The 24,137-nt window shown below is 32.1% G+C and overlaps 1 protein-coding gene across 1 annotated transcript in view; it reads left to right on the top strand.

Annotated features, from left to right (window-relative positions):
• The window catches only part of LOC145284944 (metalloproteinase inhibitor 3-like), a 33,004-nt gene extending 11,837 nt beyond the window's left edge, over window positions 1-21,167 (top strand). The window contains exons 3-5 of the mRNA XM_080134042.1: window positions 9,590-9,707; window positions 16,872-16,993; window positions 20,879-21,167. Coding sequence (XP_079990168.1) covers window positions 9,590-9,707; window positions 16,872-16,993; window positions 20,879-21,025 — 387 coding nt within the window. The 3' untranslated portion in view covers window positions 21,026-21,167. The remainder of the gene's footprint in view (window positions 1-9,589; window positions 9,708-16,871; window positions 16,994-20,878) is intronic.
• The last annotated feature ends 2,970 nt before the right edge of the window (window positions 21,168-24,137 follow it).

The following is a 24,137-nucleotide window of genomic DNA, read 5'->3' as shown; positions in this document are numbered from 1 at the left end:
AAATTGGAATGTATGTATGCACGTTTTTACCTGTGTATGTCTGTGGCGATATATGAGGTTAGTAATATGTAAATGTCTAGTTATGAGTGATTAATAATTGGTAAATGCTGTTACTCTTAACGTTAGTTTATGTGGAGAGCGACGCCATGTTTGACAACTCATAGAAGTGTTCGTTAATGTAAAAATTCGTTCCATTCTGGAATATGAGAATGTTCGTTTTCAGCCAATTGTAAGGGCCGGAACATTGTCGGGAAGAATTTATTAATTTTTATGCGGAAATAGAAAGGAATATCTTATTTCTATGTATGTAATATTCTAGTTACGGAGGGTGTAATCTCACTGTAATAGAAAAATGCAGAATCGTTCCCGGTAACACCTGGTAGCAGTGGTAGGACTTAATATATAGAGAGAAAAATAGGGACACCTTCCTCTTATAATGTTGCGATTATGATGATGGTTTTCCGCGGATGGAATGTAGAATTTTAATATCACGATTGAATGTGTATGTAACGGCGTTCAAAAACTGCATAAGATGGTGGGTACGTTTAGAAATAATAATTTTATATGTGGCATCTGTTAATGCAAATATACGGTTATTTGGTCCAGAGGGGAATTTCTGCAATCAAAATATTGTATACAGGATAAATGCATTCATATTATAATTTTTATAATGTAAGATTTTAATTCATAATATTCTTTCTTGTCTTTAGGATTTATTTTATAATTTAATTGAATTCTATTCATTACTTTTTAGCTAAATGGAACTGTACTTTTATATGTGTGCATTTGGGAAGGCAAAACGTAATTGAAATATGTTATCTAACATTTTTTTACAAAAAATATTTATATTAACTTCATTGATACATCCATGCAATTTAAAATATTTCGCATATATTATTCCGATTGTTTTGATTGTACATCTATTATATATTATATTAGGTTGACAAGAAAGTTCTTGCGTTTTTTTTTTTTTTTTTACTTTTGAATTCAGATGAACATATCTTGGTTTAAACAAAAATTTATTGATCGAAATAAGCACCATCAGAATCAACACACACATATATTTTATCCATTAATGTCTAAATCGAAATATACACTTATGTGTGTGAAGCCCAAACGTAATTGAGACAAATTATCTGAAAATAATTTTTTGGTGCACGTATGAAAGCGGTGACCTCCCTCTTTATGCTTTTATTACCATTTTTTTTTCAATTTTTCAGCGGATTATTATCGAATGCACAATAATCTACCAGATTATCAAAAGATAATTTTTTAATGTCAATATTTAAATACATGTGCTCAGTGTCTAATGCAATCGATAAATCGATTACCTATTTTAAAATCACTCGACGTTTTAGGCCAACTTTTGCGAGATTAGCCTTTTTTGGGGGATTATTTTAAGAAAGTGAAATTCAGAAAAAGGCTAAACTGCTTAAAAGGGAATAAATTCGCGAACTTGACCAAAAAACATTGAGTGGTTCTAAAATAGGTGATCGGTTTAATAGAACATTGCATTAGAAACTGAGCACCCCTACAAATATTTAAATATTGATTTGATATCTTTTTGATAATCTGGGAACTAGTGTTATTCGATAATGATGCGCTGAAAAAACTTGCAAAAAAAGACAACAGCAAAAAAAAAAAAAGGATATTGCTTCCATACGTGCGCCATTTTTTTTTTTTTTACAAAATGTATTCAAATTTGTTTTATTTATATAACGTTTTATGCTTTTATATTTTATGGTGCACTTGTGCGTATTTTACTTTACCCTTATTTCACTCCAAACAAGGGGCTATTATTTGGGAGCAAGTTTACTGAAAAACTCTGTATGTAGTTGAGTAGCGAGATATCTGTTCACATTAAATCGAATTGCTGCATGTTAGTACAGCCAGGAAAACAGGGATCCGGGATCGAATTTTAAAAATCTAGTTATTCGAGGAAAGAAGCTATTTTGGTAGAAGGTATATAGGGATCTCTACAGTTTATGGTTGAATTTTATTGCTTATAAGGTTTGTCGCGGGTATAAACGTCGACAGGATATAATTACTTGTAGTTCGTCAGAGTGCTGTCCATTAGGCTGTCAAGAAAGTCACTGAAAAGTTGAAAATATTTGTAATTTTACCATTAATGATTATTATTTTCTCTATTTCAGATATTTTACAGATAATATTTTGTAAATTAATTATGCATAAGTATTGCATTGAACAACGTACGCAAGTTGTAAAATTCTTTTACCAAAATCAGGAGAGCTTTGACAACAACATTATCTCTCGCTATTGCAATGTCAAATGGCCACCACGTTCTCCAGACTTGACTAGCCCCGACTTTTTGTCATGGGGATATCTTAAAGAAAGCGTCTATGTTAACAAACCCCAAACCCTACAAGAATTGAAGGAAAACATCAGGAACGAAATGAGCGAGTTAAATCGCATTCCATGAATAATATTTTGGAAAAAAGCACAAATATGCAAAGCTACTAATGGGCAACATTGAAAAGACATTATTTTTCATGAATAAGGATTGTTTAAATTTTGCCGTTTTTTTTTTCTAGAACGCTGAACTGAATCTAAAGTGATGTATATCTTTAATATTTTTCATTTGAGACGGAAGCTATTAGCTAATAAGTTGTTTAATTGTAATATGTATTTTGTTTTATTGTAGGCAAATGTTTATATCTATATTATATATTATATATTATATATTCTATATTATATATTCTATATTATATATTATATATTATATATTATATATTCTATATTATATATTCTATATTATATATTATATATTATATATTATATATTATATATTCTATATTATATATTATATATTATATATTATATATTATATATTATATATTATATATTATATATTATATATTCTATATTCTATATTATATATTCTATATTATATATTATATATTATATATTATATATTATATATTATATATTCTATATTATATATTCTATATTATATATTATATATTATATATTATATATTATATATTCTATATTATATATTATATATTATATATTATATATTATATATTATATATTATATATTATATATTATATATTATATATTATATATTATATATTATATATTATATATTATATATTCTATATTATATATTATATATTCTATATTCTATATTATATATTCTATATTCTATATTATATATTATATATTATATATTATATATTCTATATTATATATTCTATATTATATATTATATATTATATATTATATATTCTATATTCTATATTATATATTATATATTATATATTATATATTATATATTCTATATTATATATTATATATTATATATTATATATTATATATTATATATTATATATTATATATTATATATTATATATTATATATTATATATTATATATTATATATTATATATTATATATTATATATTATATATTATATATTATATATTATATATTATATATTCTATATTATATATTATATATTATATATTATATATTATATATTCTATATTATATATTATATATTATATATTATATATTATATATTCTATATTATATATTATATATTATATATTATATATTATATATTATATATTATATATTATATATTATATATTATATATTCTATATTATATATTCTATATTATATATTATATATTATATATTATATATTATATATTATATATTATATATTATATATTATATATTCTATATTCTATATTATATATTATATATTATATATTATATATTATATATTATATATTATATATTATATATTATATATTATATATTATATATTATATATTCTATATTATATATTATATATTATATATTATATATTCTATATTATATATTCTATATTATATATTATATATTATATATTATATATTATATATTATATATTATATATTATATATTATATATTATATATTATATATTCTATATTCTATATTATATATTATATATTATATATTATATATTCTATATTATATATTCTATATTATATATTATATATTATATATTATATATTATATATTATATATTATATATTATATATTCTATATTATATATTATATATTCTATATTATATATTATATATTATATATTATATATTCTATATTATATATTATATATTATATATTATATATTATATATTATATATTATATATTATATATTATATATTATATATTCTATATTATATATTCTATATTATATATTATATATTATATATTATATATTATATATTATATATTATATATTATATATTCTATATTATATATTATATATTATATATTATATATTCTATATTATATATTCTATATTATATATTATATATTATATATTATATATTATATATTATATATTATATATTATATATTATATATTCTATATTATATATTATATATTATATATTATATATTATATATTATATATTATATATTATATATTATATATTATATATTATATATTATATATTATATATTATATATTATATATTATATATTATATATTATATATTCTATATTATATATTATATATTATATATTATATATTCTATATTATATATTATATATTATATATTATATATTATATATTATATATTATATATTATATATTATATATTATATATTATATATTATATATTATATATTATATATTATATATTATATATTATATATTCTATATTATATATTATATATTATATATTATATATTCTATATTATATATTCTATATTATATATTATATATTATTGCAGTTTTTAATCGATACATTTTTATTTGGCTTGTTTAGTACATTATTTATTTAAATTTCAAAGAAAAAGAATCTATTTAAGTGATGTTGCCAAGCTAATCAAAAACCTTGATTCCAATAAAGCAACTGGCTCTGACGCGTTCCAATTATAGTACTGAAAAAGTTTCAACCATAACTTCCATACTTATAAAGCTATTGACTTGAGGAGAATTGCTTCCCATACCCTGGAACGTCTCATCGGTATGCACTGTATTTAAGAAGGCAGGTAATCGGTCATCTCCCTCTCAATACAGACTAATAAGTCTCCTGTGCGTCATGAGTAGGTTACTTGACTCTATGTATAATAAAGAAGTACGCAAAAATACCCTTCTTAGTGACGTACACTATGATTTCAGTTCTGCTAGATCTACATAGGATTAGCCAATTACTCGAGAGAGGCTTCCTTTCTAGGGCAATTGCTCTTGACGTATCAAATGCCTTTGATAGGGTATGGCATAAGGTCTACTTCACAAGATCGCCAGCTATGGTATAGCTGGAAATGTCTTTTCAATTATTAAATCATTTCTCTCTGATAGGTTCAAAAGAGTTGTGGTTGATGTGCAGAAATAAGATGCTCATAGTATTAATGCTGAAATCCCTCGGGGGTCCATCCTGGGTCCAACTCTTTTCCTGATCTACATCAATGATCTTCCAAATCACACTCGAAGATCATTCGTTGACATTTATGCTGACGACACTACCATCTATGGCAATACATCAAAGTACGTAAACAACCAAGTTCTCTCTGATTCTCTCTCCTGTGATACAATGTGGAAAATCTGCTGATTACTTTTAATGCCTTTAAAACCAAATTCCTATCTTTACATCATCAACGTTCTGATCCTCATCTGGCATCAATTGAAATGAATGATTCTCGTCTTGGGGTGGCTCCATATTTTGATAAGCTTGTGGGCTTGACCTTTACTCCTGATCTGAAATGGAACGTACATTAAATGTATTGCCAAGGTCGCTGGGAAAATGGTGAGATCCTTCTATCGATCCAATAGATATCGAGCTACTGATGCAATTCTCTACCTATATAAGAGCCACATACGTCCAAGGATGGAGTATTGCTGTCACGTCTGGGCAGAAGCTGCTAGGAAGACTTTATCCTGCCTAGAAAGCGTTCAGAATAGACTTCGTAGCCTTGTGGGGGATGCCCTTTTCTCTTCTCTGCAACCTCTTTCTCACAGAAGAGACGTTGCGATCCTGTCTCTTCTTAATCGTTATATTCATGGCAAGTGCTCGTCTGAGCTCAAAGCTATAGTCACTCTCACCAAACATTCACGAGAAACACTATTAATAATTTCCTCCACTTTTTATCTGTGCCTAAACCTAAAACGTAGATTCCATGAACAGAGCTTCGTTCTTAGAACTGCTCATCTGTGGAACTCTCTTCCATTTGCTTTCCAGCTGATTAAAATATGGTCGTCTTCAAGTCCACCGTACACATTTTCTTGATGAGTCATTTCACTTAAGTAATGCAATTTACCAAATTTATATTTCTAACGATTACTATATTATCCTTTTTGACAACTGTACACTCTTTAACCCTTATCCGCGAGTGGCTCTGAGCCTTGATAAGCGGTGATTCCTTTGTAAAAAAAAAAGTTCAAAATCCCTCAGTGACTTTTTGGATACGCTGTACTTGTAAAACAGGCACAGGGATGCCACATTTTTGCGATGGGACAGATGATAGAATTTGGTTGCTAATGCGGGACCTATTAGGTTCACAAATCTTTGTTGAACCCTGTCTAGGAGTAGGAGACTAGTGGCAGGTGCACCAGCCCAGGTGCAGTAACGATTCTACAAGCATGGGCGAAGAGTGGCTTTGTAGATATACAGGATACTCTCAGATGTGAGTAACCTTCTAACTCGGTAGGAGCCCAAGTTCTTCACAGCAGCCTTGGTAATGTCCTCAATGTATTGGTTCCAATTCATGTTGTCTGTATATGTTAAGCCAAAGAGTTTGAAGGAAGTTACTTTCAGGTAGTTCATCATTAGCCATATGATGAACTATGTTAAGTATTCGTCTGTCCAGTTATACAATATGATTTAATTTTCATGAGAAAACTCTTGCACTCAAAGTTAAGAAAGTTTCTTGTGGGTAAAGAAAAGAAGCTTAGTCTTAGCAGCATTGAATGTCACCATCAATTTACAGCTCGATTCAACTACACGATTACTATATTATCCTTTTGACCACTGTACACTCTTTAACCCTTATCCGCGAGTGGCTCTACAACTGAAGGTCCTTCTCTAAAATTTTAGCCATTTTCTTAGATATGTGTTCGTTCGTTTTCTCCCTGATTCTGTTATAGAGTGTAGTGTCATCAGAAAATATACCCATTTCGGAGATAATTTTATCAGGTAAGTTATTTATGAATATTAGGAATATTAAAGGGCCAAGAATAGACCTTTGTGGCACAATCGCATGTATATCATATTGTTTTGACATACACCATCAAGAACAATCTGGGGTTTGTTTCTATCTGAGAAGGATTCGATTATGTTAAGTATTCGTCTGTCCAGTTATACAATATGATTTAATTTTCATGAGAAAACTCTTGCACTCAAAGCTAATCTAGGGCTACTAATTTAGCCTTCCCATTGCATAGTATATGCGTTTGGAGATCACAGTTACAGTATCTGTGGTAAAACGGACTTGTCTAAATGTATACTGTCGGCCGGAAATAACTTTACTACATATGAGGTGGCGGACTAGTGCTTAGTTCATTAAACACAAGGATTTGACGAAGAAAGGAATGGGGCTAATGGGGAGATAATTCGAAAAGTTGGCTTAATAATGCGCTGCGTCTAACCACGTACCCCATCTTGTTACAATGGGATTGGGTAGAAGGGCCAGTCCTGGGGCTAGTTCCCTCAACTTTTCGATCCAATTAGGTGTTTTAAAATATACTTTTTACAGTAGAAATTAGTTTATTTACTTTTGGATGCGCTTGCCTGACTAATTCCGCAACCCTGTGCACACCATGGGCTAAACACGTGACGTGTATCATTTGAGAGGATAATACCTGAAGAGAAGTCATTGCTTTTGATATACATGATGCCGCATCAGTTGTTACGAGGAGCATATTATCGTAAAGCACTTGCTGCAGCCACAAAAACTGCAACGAATCGCTGAAAAAATGCCGCAATTGTAGAATGATTTATTTTTGGCAGACATGTAAGGCTTCCCAAATATCACTTTCCACGTTCCTCTTCTATCCCTAGAATGCCAAACATAAAGCAAGCAATGAAACGCTGTTCTGTGTCAGTAGTTTCATCAGTGGAGACCCACAGTTTCATTCCCGCAGCCTTTTCTCTGAATGACTTAACTTTTGCTTCGTACACTTCACTAACGTAACATTTCCTAAGTGTAGTCTGATCCGGAATATGTGTATACTCATGTACAAATTCTCTGAACACGTTGTTGCTCAGTTTATTGAACGGAATATATGTAGCAATCAACGCTTTGCATAAGTCAGCATTGAACGAATTGCTTGTACTGGTCTCTTGACAATCACAATTAGTTGCTTCAGTAGGAACTGCGTTTAATGTTTCTCTGAATTACTTAATCTTTGCTTCGTACACTGCACTAAATAACAGAAGCAATTTTCAAGTAGTAAGGAAAGCAAGATTCGGTAAGGCATTTGTTGTAGAGTTTGGAAAGAACTGGGGCAATTTTAGTGGAGCATTTTTGAATAGACTAATAGGGATAAGATTAGAGCTGCACATCTTCGAGGCATGTAGGTTTTAATATCATCACAAACATGGAAAGGGCGATTTTCAGATCATCGTGTGTGGCTTTTGTCTGCAAAGGGAAATTTAGGATGTAGTGGTTAATGGGGTTTGAAGTGGAATTGGAGGTAAACAATCGGGCAAATTTCTCGGTTGCCCTGCAAACAACTTCAAGATTGTTGGATTGTGGAGAAATTGTTGACTGCCCATTATTTATTACACTGTTATACATTTTGTAGAAATCGTGAGTTCCTAAATTCAATGCATTTTCTGATGACTTCGGAATGCCTTCTCTTGACTGCGGCTATTTTACTCTTACAATTATTTCTATGTTCTACGTACTTTTGCCAATGTGTACTGGACTCATGTCGAATAAGTCTGCGAAATGCATGCTGCCTTTAAGAGATGGCAGTTGCACAAGTATAGGTGAACCATTGGAGAGTGCAGTTTACTAAAGAGTTTCCATGTGGGAAGGTGTGCTTTAATTGCACGCTATTCCACAGGAGGAAAAAAGATACTAGATGTCTTCCCAGTCAGTCTTCTGAAAGTAGCTTGTCGTTTTGAATAATGGCTCTTCAATTTGGGGTCAAGAGTTTAGGATGATTTCTACCAGTACCGCCAGGTGATCAGCATTCCCGAATGGGATATGGCCATTTGTACGTGTGTTTCTTTGAAACTTCAGGTTCAGACGTCTGTACCCATCCACATATACAATTTTGTAGCCATGTAATATAACTAATCGGTTATTGAGGTCCGAATCGCACGTTACATGCAGGTTCACATTGCCTCGCTTTATTCAGTTTCATAGTTTTGTCTCATTGAATTAATTGCCGCCGCCAAAAAAAAATTCGCTGGCTGAAGGATGTGTAGCTATCCATAGTTGTGATCAAATCATGTTTAAATCACAGAATTGTTTAATCAAAAATCTATTTCAAAACTCCTGAAATATAATTATAAAGTCCATATTTGAACAGGAATATGGTTGACATATATATATATATATATATATATATATATATATATATACTTACTAACTTTATATAACATTTTTTCACTTGCAGGGAAATAAAATGGAGCTGAATATTACTGAGCACTCCAATCAGAATTATCACAGTTCTGTTTTCCTGAACACGGATAAGCCTTTAATTATGAAGCCGGGAACAGAATTCCTTATTTTCGGTAAATAGCAAAAACAATTCTATTTGTGTTTACTCGAAAATTAACTTCAAAAACAAATTTAAAAAAAACGAAACATGAACTGTTGCATGAACGTGTAGATATGTTTGAGAAGTATTAGTTTTATTGTGTATCACCCTATTTCGGCAGATATATTTAAGTTGTAGTTGTGCTATTGTGTATCAACCAATTTCGGCTGATCTATTTAAGTTTTATTTGTTTTCTTGTGTATCAACAGATTTCGGCTGTTCTGCTTAATGTGTGTTTGTTTTATTGTGTATCAACCAATTTCGGCTGATCTATTTAAGTTTTATTTGTTTTCTTGTGTATCAACAGATTTCGGCTGTTCTGCTTAATGTGTGTTTGTTTTATTGTGTATCAACCAATTTCGGCTGATCTATTTAAGTTTTATTTGTTTTCTTGTGTATCAACAGATTTCGGCTGTTCTGCTTAATGTGTGTTTGTTTTATTGTGTATCAACCAATTTCGGCTGATCTATTTAAGTTTTATTTGTTTTCTTGTGTATCAACAGATTTCGGCTGTTCTGCTTAATGTGTGTTTGTTTTATTGTGTATCAACCAATTTCGGCTGATCTATTTAAGTTTTATTTGTTTTCTTGTGTATCAACAGATTTCGGCTGTTCTGCTTAATGTGTGTTTGTTTTATTGTGTATCAACCAATTTCGGCTGATCTATTCAAACTGTATTTGTTTTATTGTGTATCAACAAATCCTGGCTGATCTGTTTAAGATGTATTTGTTTTATTGTGTATCAACAAATTTCGGTTGATCTATTTAAGCTGTATTTGTTTTATTGTGTATCAACCAAATTTGGCTGATCTTTTGCCGAAGTAAAATAGTTTTTACAGACCTTTCCCTTATTTGTTTTCTTTGCCGGCCTTTTCTCTATAGCAACGCGGTTCCCAGAAAAACTAAAATACTCAGAATTTACCAATTTTTCTATTTGTGTTAAAAAAACAACTTTAACATATGGTTAGGCTTTAAAGAAATTCATTACGGAATAGAAGAAAGAAAACAAATGTTAGTCGCACTTCCAAACCAATAATATTAAACAAGCACGCCATAACATCACATTGCAAAATCGTTATGAAAAAAATACCATTTATCACTTTGCAGCAACATATTCAACATTATTTCATCATAAATTACACTAGAAGTTATATTACATCTCCTCCACCCAAAAGAAAAATTAGCCCATCAGGGGAATGATTCTTTATATACACATACATCAAAAGTTCGATCTATCTACAGGTTTCATAGTATGGCATAAGCTTCGTAGTACAGACTCAGTTGTTTTTACAGTTTCCGGAGTAGATTGAGCAGTACTCGGCTCCAAGACATGCTCAACGCTTTTCATGGGAGAGTTTTAGGCACTTCACTAGAAGTCTCATTGCTAAGTGGATGGAGATGGAGCTAAGTGCTTTACAGATGCAGTAGTCTTCCATCAGGATACTTCACATAAGCAAAATTCAGATTTGCCTGTACAAGTTGTACCTCATCAACCAAACGTTCACAGAGGAGCATGAACTGGAATAGATACATTCAGAGCATGGACCAAGGCTGCTGTGAAAAAGGTGGGCTCTCTCTCTCTCTCTCTCTCTCTCTCTCTCTCTCTCTCTCTCTCTCTCTCTCTCTCTACCGTGCTAGAAAACTACTTACGCCTTAAAGTATCCTGTACTTCTATAAATCTACCATTCGCCCATGTATGGAGTACTGTTGACACATTTAGGATAGTGCATCTGCTACTTGTCTCTCATTCCTGGACAGTATTCAAAAGAGAATCGCCATCTAGACTTTAGCCTCTGTCTCATCGACGAAATATTGCATACCTCTGCCTGTTCTACAAGTACTTTAATGGTGAATGCTCTGAGGAACTACAAGCACTTGTACCCCTTCGACGTGACTACCCCCGACAAACCCGACAAGCAGCTAAATCCCATCACTTCACAGTAGAGATCCTTAGGTGTAAGAAAGCCTTCTACTCCAATAGTTTCTTCCCCAGAACTGCTAGACTTTAGAACTTCCTTCCGGGATTCTGCTTTCCCAACTGTACTGACATGCAGAAGTTCAAGTGTAATGTGAACAGATATCTTGCTATTCATCTCCCTTCATAATATCCCTGCAACTTATGTCCCCGATAGTAGCCCCCTACTTCAAACTGGCACTGTGGCTTGTTTGGGGTGAAAATTGAATTTATGCTTCTCACCAAGCCAACTAAGTATGTAGGTGAGTGTAAGACATCAGGAAACACCGCTTGTTAATACTGTTTCGGCAGATTCTTAGATTTTAGAGTCATAGTAATAGTATTCCAGATAACGTTATTGTAGCGCGCCACCTGTCCATTTCCTTCAGGATTGTAAGCTGTAGTTCTATTGCAAAATATACCCTTACTATGCGTAAAGGTTTGTAGATCCTGGCATAAATGATGAACCCTTGTCAGCATGGACATAAGTTGGTATTCCAAATATGGCAAAAAAAAACTGTGTAAAAGACTTTATAACAGTTTCAGCGGATAAATCATTAGATGAAAACACAAAAAGGAATCTCGAGTATTGATCAATAATATTTCGAAAATACTTGTTCTGATCAGTACTTGAGACGGGGCCTTTAAATTCAATGTTTAATCGCTCAAATGGTAATCTCTGCATTAAAAAAAGGATGGAAAAATTTATTTGAATCGAATTAACATTTATTAATTAACGAAAGAATTAGATGGAATAGATGGTTTATCTTCACATTCAATGAAATTTTAATACGGCTAGTTTTTACGTCATAGAATTTGAAAAACAAAGCTACTATTTTAGTAATTTATATAACAACGCTAATATATCAGTCAAATATCTTGCAAATTTTAAGTGCTATAGCTTGTACTTACCTGAATATTGCAGTATTTGCAGGTTAAGCAATTACCAGTTAACTGTGTTCTTCAAATTTCTCCGTAAATCTCCCATTCGTTCGGCAGGAGTGCTTATTAATTTCGGCATATATTTTTTTGGGGGGGGGAGATCTTGTAAATTCGTACTGGGTATTAACACGTTTTGAGCATCTACGAGGACGGACGAGATGTCTATACATATTTATATATCTGCCTATAATGTCACTCTTTTTCTACAGACCAAATTTTAGACACATTTTTATGTAAATTCACACCTATTAAGGGTTATACCAAGTTTAATTTATCTGAACAAAAAAAAATGAATAAATTAAAAACTCTTATCCAAATATTTTATTTCAGCATATTTTTGGCACAACAAAACTTATTCCATAAATATTTGACATATTCTTTTTTTAAAGAATCATCTGTAACCAAATAAATGCAAAGAATATGTTTTTTAAAGAATCATCTGTAACCAAATAAATGCAAAGAATATTTTTTTAAAGAATCATCTGTAACCAAATAAATGCAAAGAATATGTTTTTTAAAGAATCATCTGTAACCAAATAAATGCAAAGAATATGTTTTTTAAAGAATCATCTGTAACCAAATAAATGCAAAGAATATTTTTTTAAAGAATCATCTGTAACCAAATAAATGCAAAGAATATGTTTTTTAAAGAATCATCTGTAACCAAATAAATGCAAAGAATATGTTTTTTAAAGAATCATCTGTAACCAAATAAATGCAAAGAATATGTTTTTTAAAGAATCATCTGTAACCAAATAAATGCAAAGAATATGTTTTTTTAAAGAATATTCTTCACATTGCTTTACTCATTACTGTTTATATTCTTTATATCTTGTGAACAATTACACATGAAACTTAAATATTTTATGCATTGCATTTTGCCCCCCCCCCGACAAAAGGAGGGTGGACCTGTAAATTCACCATTGTCCGTTCGTCCGTTCGTCTGTCCGCACTTTTCTCAATAGCTACGCCTTCAAGTTTTGGAAATGTTGCACAAACATTAAACATGATATGAATAATAAAAAAAGTAACAAAACGGATTTTCCGAAAAAAAAAAACTCCGGTTGCCCTTCTAGGGGTGACTTTCGGGTTAAAATGGTTAAAATTGACACTTTTGTGCTTATTAAACAAATAGATTCCTTGGATTGAGTAGTGTCTAGACGTGGTAGCAATACGAAGTCAATCCACTCGACGCTGCTATATCTCCTGGGGTGGTGTGACTATATCACACTCTGGAGTAAGTTAGCCAATGTCGCTACTCTTGATCTTCCTTCGAAGGACTTGGATCTTGCTCAAGTTACAGAGCCATTAGTGGTGGTGCATATTACGGAGCGAATAGCGCGTAAAATAGAAAGTCCTACCAAGCGTTAATGGATAACCGTCGGGGTTAGTAACATCCTTGAAGCAAAAGTCAGTTGCAAGCGATTCAATGCCTGAAAGTGTTAATTCATGAATTCATTTCCTAATTGTAGAAAGTGGATGTTTTGCGTGAATAAACTTTGGAAGTTTATCGTAAACGGTTTTTAACAATCCAATCAGCAACAATAGCACTAATGTAAAAGTATAAGACTTCAAATTTGTCTGGATTTAAATGCTCAATGGTAGACATGGTTTTGGTGCCAAGGTTGCCGAAGTTTGCTAGCCTGAAGGTCTGAAGAAGATACGTCGAACCTGCTCAATCGAAGAACATTCTCCACGAAAGAAATTAGTAAAAAAAAAACATCTTTTGAATAAATTGTAGTGTAATTAAAACAATAAGAATAAAGAGCTTAACAAAGCTTTATTCAACTGACTTGTACATAATAAATTTAACTGAGGTAGGAGGCCAAAGAATATATATACAAGAATAAAAAGGGGCATTTAAATAAAGACGAATACGTAATCATGTGAGCAAGAATTATAACATTTACAAGAATAACTAAAGACGATTGTTTCCATACACACCTATGGAATAGAAACAACAAACAAATGTTAGATGCATTGCCAAACCACCAAAATAAAACAAACACGCAATATCATCACATTAGCAAAAAACTAAAGCAATGAATAACATTCATCACCTTACGACAACATATCGAGCACTGTAATCATAAATCACACTAGAATTTATATTACGAGTGTCACGATCCGAAGCTGGAGGAGGACGGGGGAAGAAAACTGAGACTCCAGGTTGGACGTAAATCAAGCCGCGGACGTAAGCCTATGGCAGAGCGACCGCGACGCTGCTAGGGGCAGGTTATATGGAATCCATGCGAGACCATGCAAATGTTCTAGGGCATACGAGCAACACGATTAAATTTGCTTACACTCGACGTAGCCGTCCCTGGTGGTGAATTTCTTTACCCTTCTTTAAGCTGGATGCACGCATTAACCCTAAGTCCGTGTGCTGGAGTTAAAATTACTGCTGTGCATTTAAACCCGAAACAAGGATGTAACACAAGGTATAAAAAAAGTGTCTGATGTACGAGGGTGGTTCTTATGTTTTTAAATCAAGAACTAAAACATTGAAGTGCTACAAAAACGTGAGTAGAGCTATCAAAACAGACGACCTTTTGTGCTCCAGAATTTATTTTTCTACATAGTTCCGTCCATACTCAATGCACTTTTGCCAGCGATAGGATGATGATTGTACATTGACGTCCGAAGCGCACTTTGTCACTCACATCTCTGTTGCCACTCTGAAACCGACGAACCCATCTCCCAACTGTGCTGGCGTCAACTACATCGGTTTCATAAACGTTCAACAGGCGCCAGTGAATATTGATCGGTTCAATGTCTTTTGTTGTTTTGTTTTTTGGGGGGGTTTTTTCATTATAAAATTCAATGGCGAATCGTGACATCAATGACAGGTGTTACTTTTTGAGAATCTCATGTCGTTAATATCTGATGCAGAGAGATGAAACTTTGGGATTATTAATGCATAACTTCAGTCATCATAAAAATGCAATTTGGAATACCTTTTGATCACTTCGGGTGGAATAAAAAAATAGGAAGCATTACTTTTGGAAAGTCCCTTAAACCTTATGTAAACCTTATGTAAACCTTATGTAAACCTTATGTAAACCTTATATTCTGTAACAAAGACAAATTTGATTTGTTGAGAAGAGCTTTCATACCTTTCGTTTCCTAAACTCATCGGAATTAAAAATCGTAGTATCGTCTGTATACATGACTTACCTGTAATATTCCATTTAAGTTGAGTTTAAAACGATTAGTCCAGCGCATAACTTTAATCTGTATGGTGGAAACGATTTGAGCCAAGCTTCATCTGTCGACCAATACTGGAATAGACTTCTGATTGGCCGATTTAATCATGTGACTAGATAGAAAAGATTTGAAGCGTTGAGTTGCAGTTTTTAACGATGGAATACTATATTATTATTTTGTTTTTACTCTTGGTCACCCCCAATTAATGCATATTGCCACGTGAAAATAAGAGACAACTATTTGAAGTCATGTTTACAGGTCACTATCTAAGGAAATTAGTTGCTTGTCGATTTACATTTATACTTCTGCATGTCAATGCTGTCGGGGAAGCAGAAAACATGGAGGGAATTCCAAAGTCAAGTAGTCTGAGGAAAAAAGTTATTAGAATAGTAGGTTTTGCAGCATCTAGTGACTTCACTAGTGAAAGGGGAGATTTTGTTTGTAAACGAGTTTTTCGGGGGGGGTTCAAGTGTGCTGAATTCATCAGAACACATTCTATTAGAATACTTGCAAAACAGGTACAGCGAGGCGACATTGGTAGGAGCTTGATAGACAGTGTGGCACCTATCATATTTTAGATTTCTTTTTACATTTCTAAGAGTAAGAGACTAGTGGTAAAATGCTCAGATATGATAACAATACTTCATGCATATGCAAATTGTAAAAATATACTCTCTGGTGTGGGTAGTTTTCTAGCATGGTAGAGGGAGCTCACCCTCTTGTCAATGTTCTTCATATTGCTTGTTAGATCGAGGAGTTTCAGATTTAAAAGATGTGATTCCTCATTGCAATAGTTTTTTTTTTTCAGTTGTTAGACTTTTTCCGCAAGCTAAGTCTTAAGTAATTCGGAATTGTATTTATCGTCCACAATGAAGATTGAACCTTTAACCACTAGAAGTGTAACTTGTACAAGTGAATTTTACTAATAGTTCATCCACTTCACCAGCTGGTAAAAGTTCAGTTGTAAAAGTTACAATATAACGTTTGAATGTAAGCATATGTACTTAATCTGCTCTAATTTTGTAAATATTTTCAGCTCGTAAAAAAAATGGAAACGTTTTTGCTGAGAAATGTCCAAGGATAATGCAATGGACTTATGTTACCTCCCTACAGCGCGATGGTGTGGACAAGTTTTACCAACCCGGTTGTGATTGTATTGTAAGTATCTTTGCTCAGTGCACGAATGCTTAAGAAATAAAGTTGTTTCATCGGTTAAATATCTGAATTTCATGGTCAATCGTAGTACAGGGTGAAACGTGTCGCTATAAAAAAAAAACAATACTACACCTTTATTTTTAAACTAAAAAAATCAATTCAGGTAACTTGATTATGTAGTAAAGCTGATATCTATTCAATGTAGCGTCCTTCAACTTCAATCACCGCCTCAATACGAGTTCGAAACTGGAAACATGACTTTTCACATTACCTACTTCATGCGAGACTATAAGAATTGAAGTAAATACAGGATGTAACAATAAAAGTGTCGCCCTAAAATAAAATAAAAACAGCACTAAATTTCAAGCTGACTTCGAAGATGTGAGGTGGCATGATGTGGCCCTTACTTTTATTGAAAAAAATCTATTAAAGCTGGCATCTACTCAATGTAGCCGCCTTCAGCCTCTATCACTACCTCGATAGGGTCCGGAACTGGAAGTTTTTCACATCCAGTTACACTTTGGTGATGATTTTCAAGCCGACTTTGAAGATGTGAATTGGTATTATGTGCCATTACTTGAAACCACAACAAAGACCATAACTGTGGCCGGAAACTTCGTCACTGTTATTCCTGGAAATCCAGCGATACATTTTAAGGGTGCTGGCAATGGTCCTGATGTCATAATTGGGATCACTAGAAAGCATGGGTGTTATAGCGACGCATTCCGATCTCGCTAGTTGAAAATTGTGTCACTTTCAGTCATGATAGAAGGCTCCTATCGCTGTTGGGATTTGTACACAAATCACAACTGGCAAATTAGTAAACGGTCTGAAACAACCGGTTTTCCTCAAACGGAAAAGGAATCATGCCATCTTTGCTAGAGCGATAGTTTTATCGTTCCACTGTTCCATGTGATCAAGAAAAGAAAAACTTTCCAAAAATGCGTGTATCTATCCTTATTAACGTGATATATTAAAAGAAAAATATTTATAGCTTTTGTATTGAATTATCTAAACATGAACTTTAAAGTTATTCCTTGTAATCAATGTTCCAAGTAGTTAAATTGCATACAAGCAATTAGCTATATATATATATATATATATATATATATATATATATATATATATATATATATATATATTATATATATATTATATATGTATATATAGAAAGAGAGCGAGAGAGCATGCCAAATGCCATCGATTTTCCAAATACCCTGCAGACCCAACAAGTAATTCAACTGAATTTCTGCATATATATTGATGTAATGGAATAACCTAACATCCCTTCATAGGTGAAATGAACTATGGATATATTGACCCTCTCACGTGACTGAGGGAGAAGGAAAAAGACAGGAAGAGAATATGAAAATATGTCGAGTAACTCTTATATCACATGTATTCCCTTGTAAGTAAACCCCTTTGTCTTTCACCATAACCTCGTGTTTCTTGCTGTATTCTATTTAAAGTAAGGATATAACATATATATATATGTGTGTGTGTGTGTGTGTGTGTGTGTGTGTGTGTGTGTGTGTGTGTGTGTGTGTGTGTGTGTGTATAAACATAAATATATCTGTGTGTGCATATATATATATATTCTCTTGTCTATAATAAAGGAGGTGCATTTTTCCCTCTGGACAAAACTATCATATGTTGACAACAACAGATGACATATAAAACTTTATTACGTTTACGCCATTAGTCATTACCTTATTTAACTATATATAGAACACAGTTACATACATATTAAAACATTACATCGTCGTAATCTACAGAGGAAGTAGCTACATTTTCACTCACACTTACACAAGTCATCTTCCGACCCCATTCTACACCGCATCCATTTATTCTATTTTTACTTCCTTGGGTCTTCTCCGTCATTAACTGACTACGGATGTCCAGCGCAATCTCATATTCTTACCACCTTCGATCGACACAAATAATGATTTCTCCCTTCTTTACATCCGGCCCATCTGATTGGCTTCTATAATTCATTTATTCGGTTAATCAGTCATTAAAAGAACAGTTCGAAACTAAATAACGACGGCATTTCTGTACGTACACAATATTCTTACGTTTTATTTATATAATTCAGGACATTTTCCCGCTGAAAAACTCTTACAATTTATTGTATATTTGTGAAAATAATACACTCCAAAACAAAAAAATATATATATATTATGTTTTTTCAATACGTAAGTTACATTTATCGTTGACTCAATTGCGAATTCGTTACTGCGTTTTCTAGCACGGTACCGTTCGAGAAAGAAAAAGAAAGATCGACAGAGAGATATATTTATATCTATTTTTGTTTTCATTTGGACCCTTTTTATTTCCTTTAGACACATCTAACAATTTATTTTAAAAAAAAACAAAGATATTGTAAAATTTGAATTTAACTTGCAAATACTATTTACAAAAATAGCGCTGTACTTTATTTTATAAATTTCATTTCCTGAGGACTGTTTGAGTAAATTCACAAGTGTTGTGTAGTTATTTCTTTTAAAAAATAATACAATAACATAAAAAATATATATATTATCTTTTTTCCTAATACGTAAGCTACATTTATCATGTGAATCCATTAATGCGTTTTCGAGCATGGTAACGACTATGAGAGAGAGAAAAAGAGAGAGAGAGTGATAAGACATTTTTTAAAAGATAGGCTCAGCCGTTTCGGAACCTATGAGGAAGGAACACACACGCACACATAAAGTGACTTTGATATAATAGTAGAGATATAACACGATCAGCCGGTCACTGGCGTATGACCGGCCTCACGTGTTACACTAAATGTCTTAGAAACGGTCCCGTGAAGATGGGTCAGTCATTAGGGTCTGTGTAGCAAGAAGAAAATCATACCTAAGATGTTGGATGCGGGTGTGTGGCTCATTTTTTCTCTCAAGATGATATCTTCACCCTGGTGGCATTCTGGCTGGAATCTTCTTCCTTCGTCCTCCGGACCGCTTCGTTATTTAATGGAGACATTTATGACGGACACAAGAAAACACACAACACGACACAATCGTAACATATATGAAACATAATTAACTGTTTTATTTTACATTATGTATACAATATATATTACGAAAACAATTTACACTTGATATTCTTCAAAATTAAACAAATAACCTAACTAGTGATGAGAGGAGGGGGCTCCCCCTCCTCTCATTTACAGACAGAAACATACGTGCTCACCTCATGTTGTCCGGATAAAAAAGAAGTCAATCAAGAAAGGGAATATTGGGGCTGAATTTCTGTGTATCTTTACGCTTATGACCAAATCACCACTTGGCCATGCTGAAGAGTGTGTTTAACCGTGGCACTGAGAAATAAGTGCCACGGAGATAGAAGTATTATTTTTTTACTGTTATTTTGAATTCATTCAAATTGTAACTTAATTATTTTGCGGGCACGTGACATAACGGTTAAAATTATAAGATCTAGTCGTAAGTTACACTCCAAGATCCAATACTCAGTGGAGGTGTCACTCAAAATCCTATTGCGAATTACTTAGAACTTCTATTCACTCATGGAATGTAAGCATGTAACCCTCGTGGATTAAATAGAGTGTTCTGTCTGGAATTTACATAATCAAGTTACCTGAATTGATTTTTTCAATAAAAGCTTAAAAATAAATTAAAAAATAAATATGTCGTGCTGTTTTCTTTAAGGCGACATTTTCAGTGTTCCATCCTGTATTTACCTCAGTTCTCATTACTGTCTCGCGTGAAGTAGGTAATCTTAGAAACTATTACGGTAAAATTATAAATGGAACTGAAAAAATTCGACCACGACACTCCAGTATCTTTTAACTTAGAAATCCGTGTAATAATTCAATTAAATAAAAAGATTATCCGTATATTTATTTACTTATTTATTTTTCAGGACGAAATCGGTGACTATCGCATAACTATGGGGTGTGAATTCAAGTATTCGTACATGACGAAGTTTAAGGGAAAATGCTTCTGGGCAAGAACAAAAGACTATAAGAACTGCAAATGGAAGAATTATGCGTTTGGACGTCACTTGTGAAATACGATAACACGTGAATTGTTATGTTGGATATTTTTGGTTTCTTTTTATATTTTTGCCCGATCTAAAGAATGTGATCTGGCACTTGGAAAACAAGAGAAACTTTTTAACTCAACAGCAATAAATTTTCACAGAAAATATATATCAGCTTTGTCTTCCCTCTCATAAGTAAATAATATATATATATATATTTTTATGTTTACGTTTTTGTGTTTTTATATATGCTTAGGCATGTTTCTCCCCCCCCCCCCATTGATGTGTCTCCGTACGTTGTACAGGTGTACGCGTGCATGTGTATTTATGTGTGTGTATGTGTGTGTTTATTATTTACTTATCATAAACAATTCCTTAATTTTTTAATTTATTTTATTAACTTACTGATATTCTTACCTATCATTATACTATCAAAATAAACCTGTAACGTATAATTCATTAATTTATCCTCCTATTTTTCTTTCTCTTTCTCTTTCTTTTTCTCTTTCTCTTTCCTTTTTTATAAATAATAAACAACAAATATTTTTCAATCTCTCCCCGCCCGGCTAAATCACTTTAAACTCCATTTGCAACCCGTTCTTTCCTCCTCCCACCACACCATGCCCACTAACATTAACTCTCCAACCTGTTGCCATGGTGATCCTTTAAATTAACTGTTACTTATGCCGTTATAAATAAGAATAGCGTCTTTTAATTTTAAACCGTTATAAACTAAAAAAACGTATATAAGAATTAACACATAATTAATATTTCATTATAAATCCCTCTCTTATTATATACACTCCTACTACTTTAAATTCCAACGTCCTCTCCCTTCCACTCCCCCTTCTTTTCTAACTCCCCTTCATCTACGATTTTTCCATTTTTATTTGATTTTATAACTTAGTCCATCTATGAATTCTGACGATGCTAGTTGGATATTTCCTCTCTTTGAGGATCTTCCTCTAGCTGAAACAATATGTAAACTCATTCTGGACTCACAGTAATAAATTTCCTATATACTGCTCTGACTACACATTGAGCACTCTAGTCCTGTTTTTTCACCACTGTTATATATATATATATATATATATATATATATTAGACATTAAGAGGAAATTATAGATAGATATATAAATACCCGTTCACATACACCTTTCACGATAAAGCTAGAACCCAGAATTAGATAGAATCGAGCAATTGCATCGACAACGGACAACGCCAGACCCAAAGTGGGTTTTGATGTATTGCATCTCATCAGTGACGTGCTCCGACATAGGCGCGAACCCAGGTCGTTGAACTCATGAAGTGTGCAATACTGACGAACTAACCATATGGGCCACGGCGCAATCTATTGGCTATGCCTCGATTTTTTAAATTCTTATATTTTTATCCAGTTCTATATTCTATGATGTGACAAGCAACGCGTCCTATACAAATAAGATAGTTACTGCTGGTATGCAGGCGGTAGATATCACATCTACAAACATTAACTAAAATTAGCCGACTCCCCATATATATGTGTGTGTGTGTGTGTGTGCGTGTGTGTGTGTGTGTGTGTGTGTGTGTGTGTGTGTGTGTGTGTGTGTGTGTGTGTGTGTGTGTGTGAAGTTTAGTTCACAATTTTTGAAAACACGTTCTTTTATTTTCTTATAATAGTATTAGAGTTACGTCATTGAATTCCAGGTGCATTGAAAATGGTGATGACTAAGTAGAAATTATACTGGAAACGGTTTAATGTTACCACCCCCGCCTTCGTCCCTCTTTCACTTTTTTAGTTTAAAAATTAGAGGCTTTACTTTTGGAACGACCATCGTCTGATAAACCGCGCTCCGAACGCCCATGCACAACCATCGTTCATCGCTGACAAAAGTGCATTGGAAATGGTGGTGGTGATGTAGAAAATTAAATTCTGAAGCACAAAACGATTTCCGTTTCCATTTTATAACTCCCGTTTTTGTAGCTCTTCAACTTTTTAGTGTAAAGAAATTGAGGGTTTTACTTTTGGAGCTGTCCTCGTAGATCTCTACTATTATATAAAAGGAACTTTGTCTTTGTGTGTGTCTGTATATGAGAGTTCGTTCCCTATGGACTCAAAAATGATTAGATTGATTTTATGAAATTTCACACAAAAGTGTTCTTAGATAGATTTTGTATGTATAATCAGTAATCGAAATGATCAATAATCGAAACAATCAATAATCGAAATGATCAATAATCGAAATAATCAATAATCGAAATGATCAATAATCGAAATGATCAATAATCGAAATGATCAATAATCGAAATGATCACTAATCGAAATGATCAATAATCGAAATAATCAATAATCGAAATGATCAATAATCGAAATGATCAATAATCGAAATGATCACTAATCGAAATGATCAATAATCGAAATAATCAATAATCGAAATGATCAATAATCGAAATGATCAATAATCGAAATAATCAATAATCGAAATGATCAATAATTGAAATAATCAATAATCGAAATAATCAATAATCGAAATGATCAATAATCGAAATAATCAATAATCGAAATAATCAATAATCGAAATAATCACTAATCGAAATAATCAATAATCGAAATAATCAATAATCGAAATGATCAATAATCGAAATAATATATAATCGAAATGATCAATAATCGAAATAATCAATAATCGAAATGATCAATAATCGAAATAATCTGATGAAAGAAAGAACAGACGATTTGGATCAAAGTTACACAACTTTACACTACACGTGCATTTGAGAAGTTTTTTTTACAACACAAGTAGAAAGGCCCGTCATATAAAATCAAGAGCAGGTTGTTCGATATGACAGGGGTGCGTTTGGAGTGAATGTTTTTGTTTAAAGCACAACTGAACCATGATACTTGACTTTTTCATTTTAAACTTAAATTCAAGCCATTATTACCGCACAAGCAGTAAGGCCAGGCATATAAAATCAGTAAGTTCTTTGATATAACAGGAGCACGTTCGAAATGAACGTTTCTGTATAGAGCACAATAGAACAACGATACTTGACTTTTGCAATTTAAACTTTTATCCAAGCCATTTGTAGAAAAATAATTTTATAAAATCAAAAGATGGTTCTCTACAGTGCAATGTAGACTACAATGTATTGTGAACTA

Source organism: Euprymna scolopes, chromosome 9 (assembly GCF_053919585.1).
Source record: "Euprymna scolopes isolate OS-2025 chromosome 9, ASM5391958v1, whole genome shotgun sequence".
Taxonomy (NCBI): domain Eukaryota; kingdom Metazoa; phylum Mollusca; class Cephalopoda; order Sepiida; family Sepiolidae; genus Euprymna; species Euprymna scolopes.
This window is presented reverse-complemented; position numbering and strand designations above follow the sequence as displayed.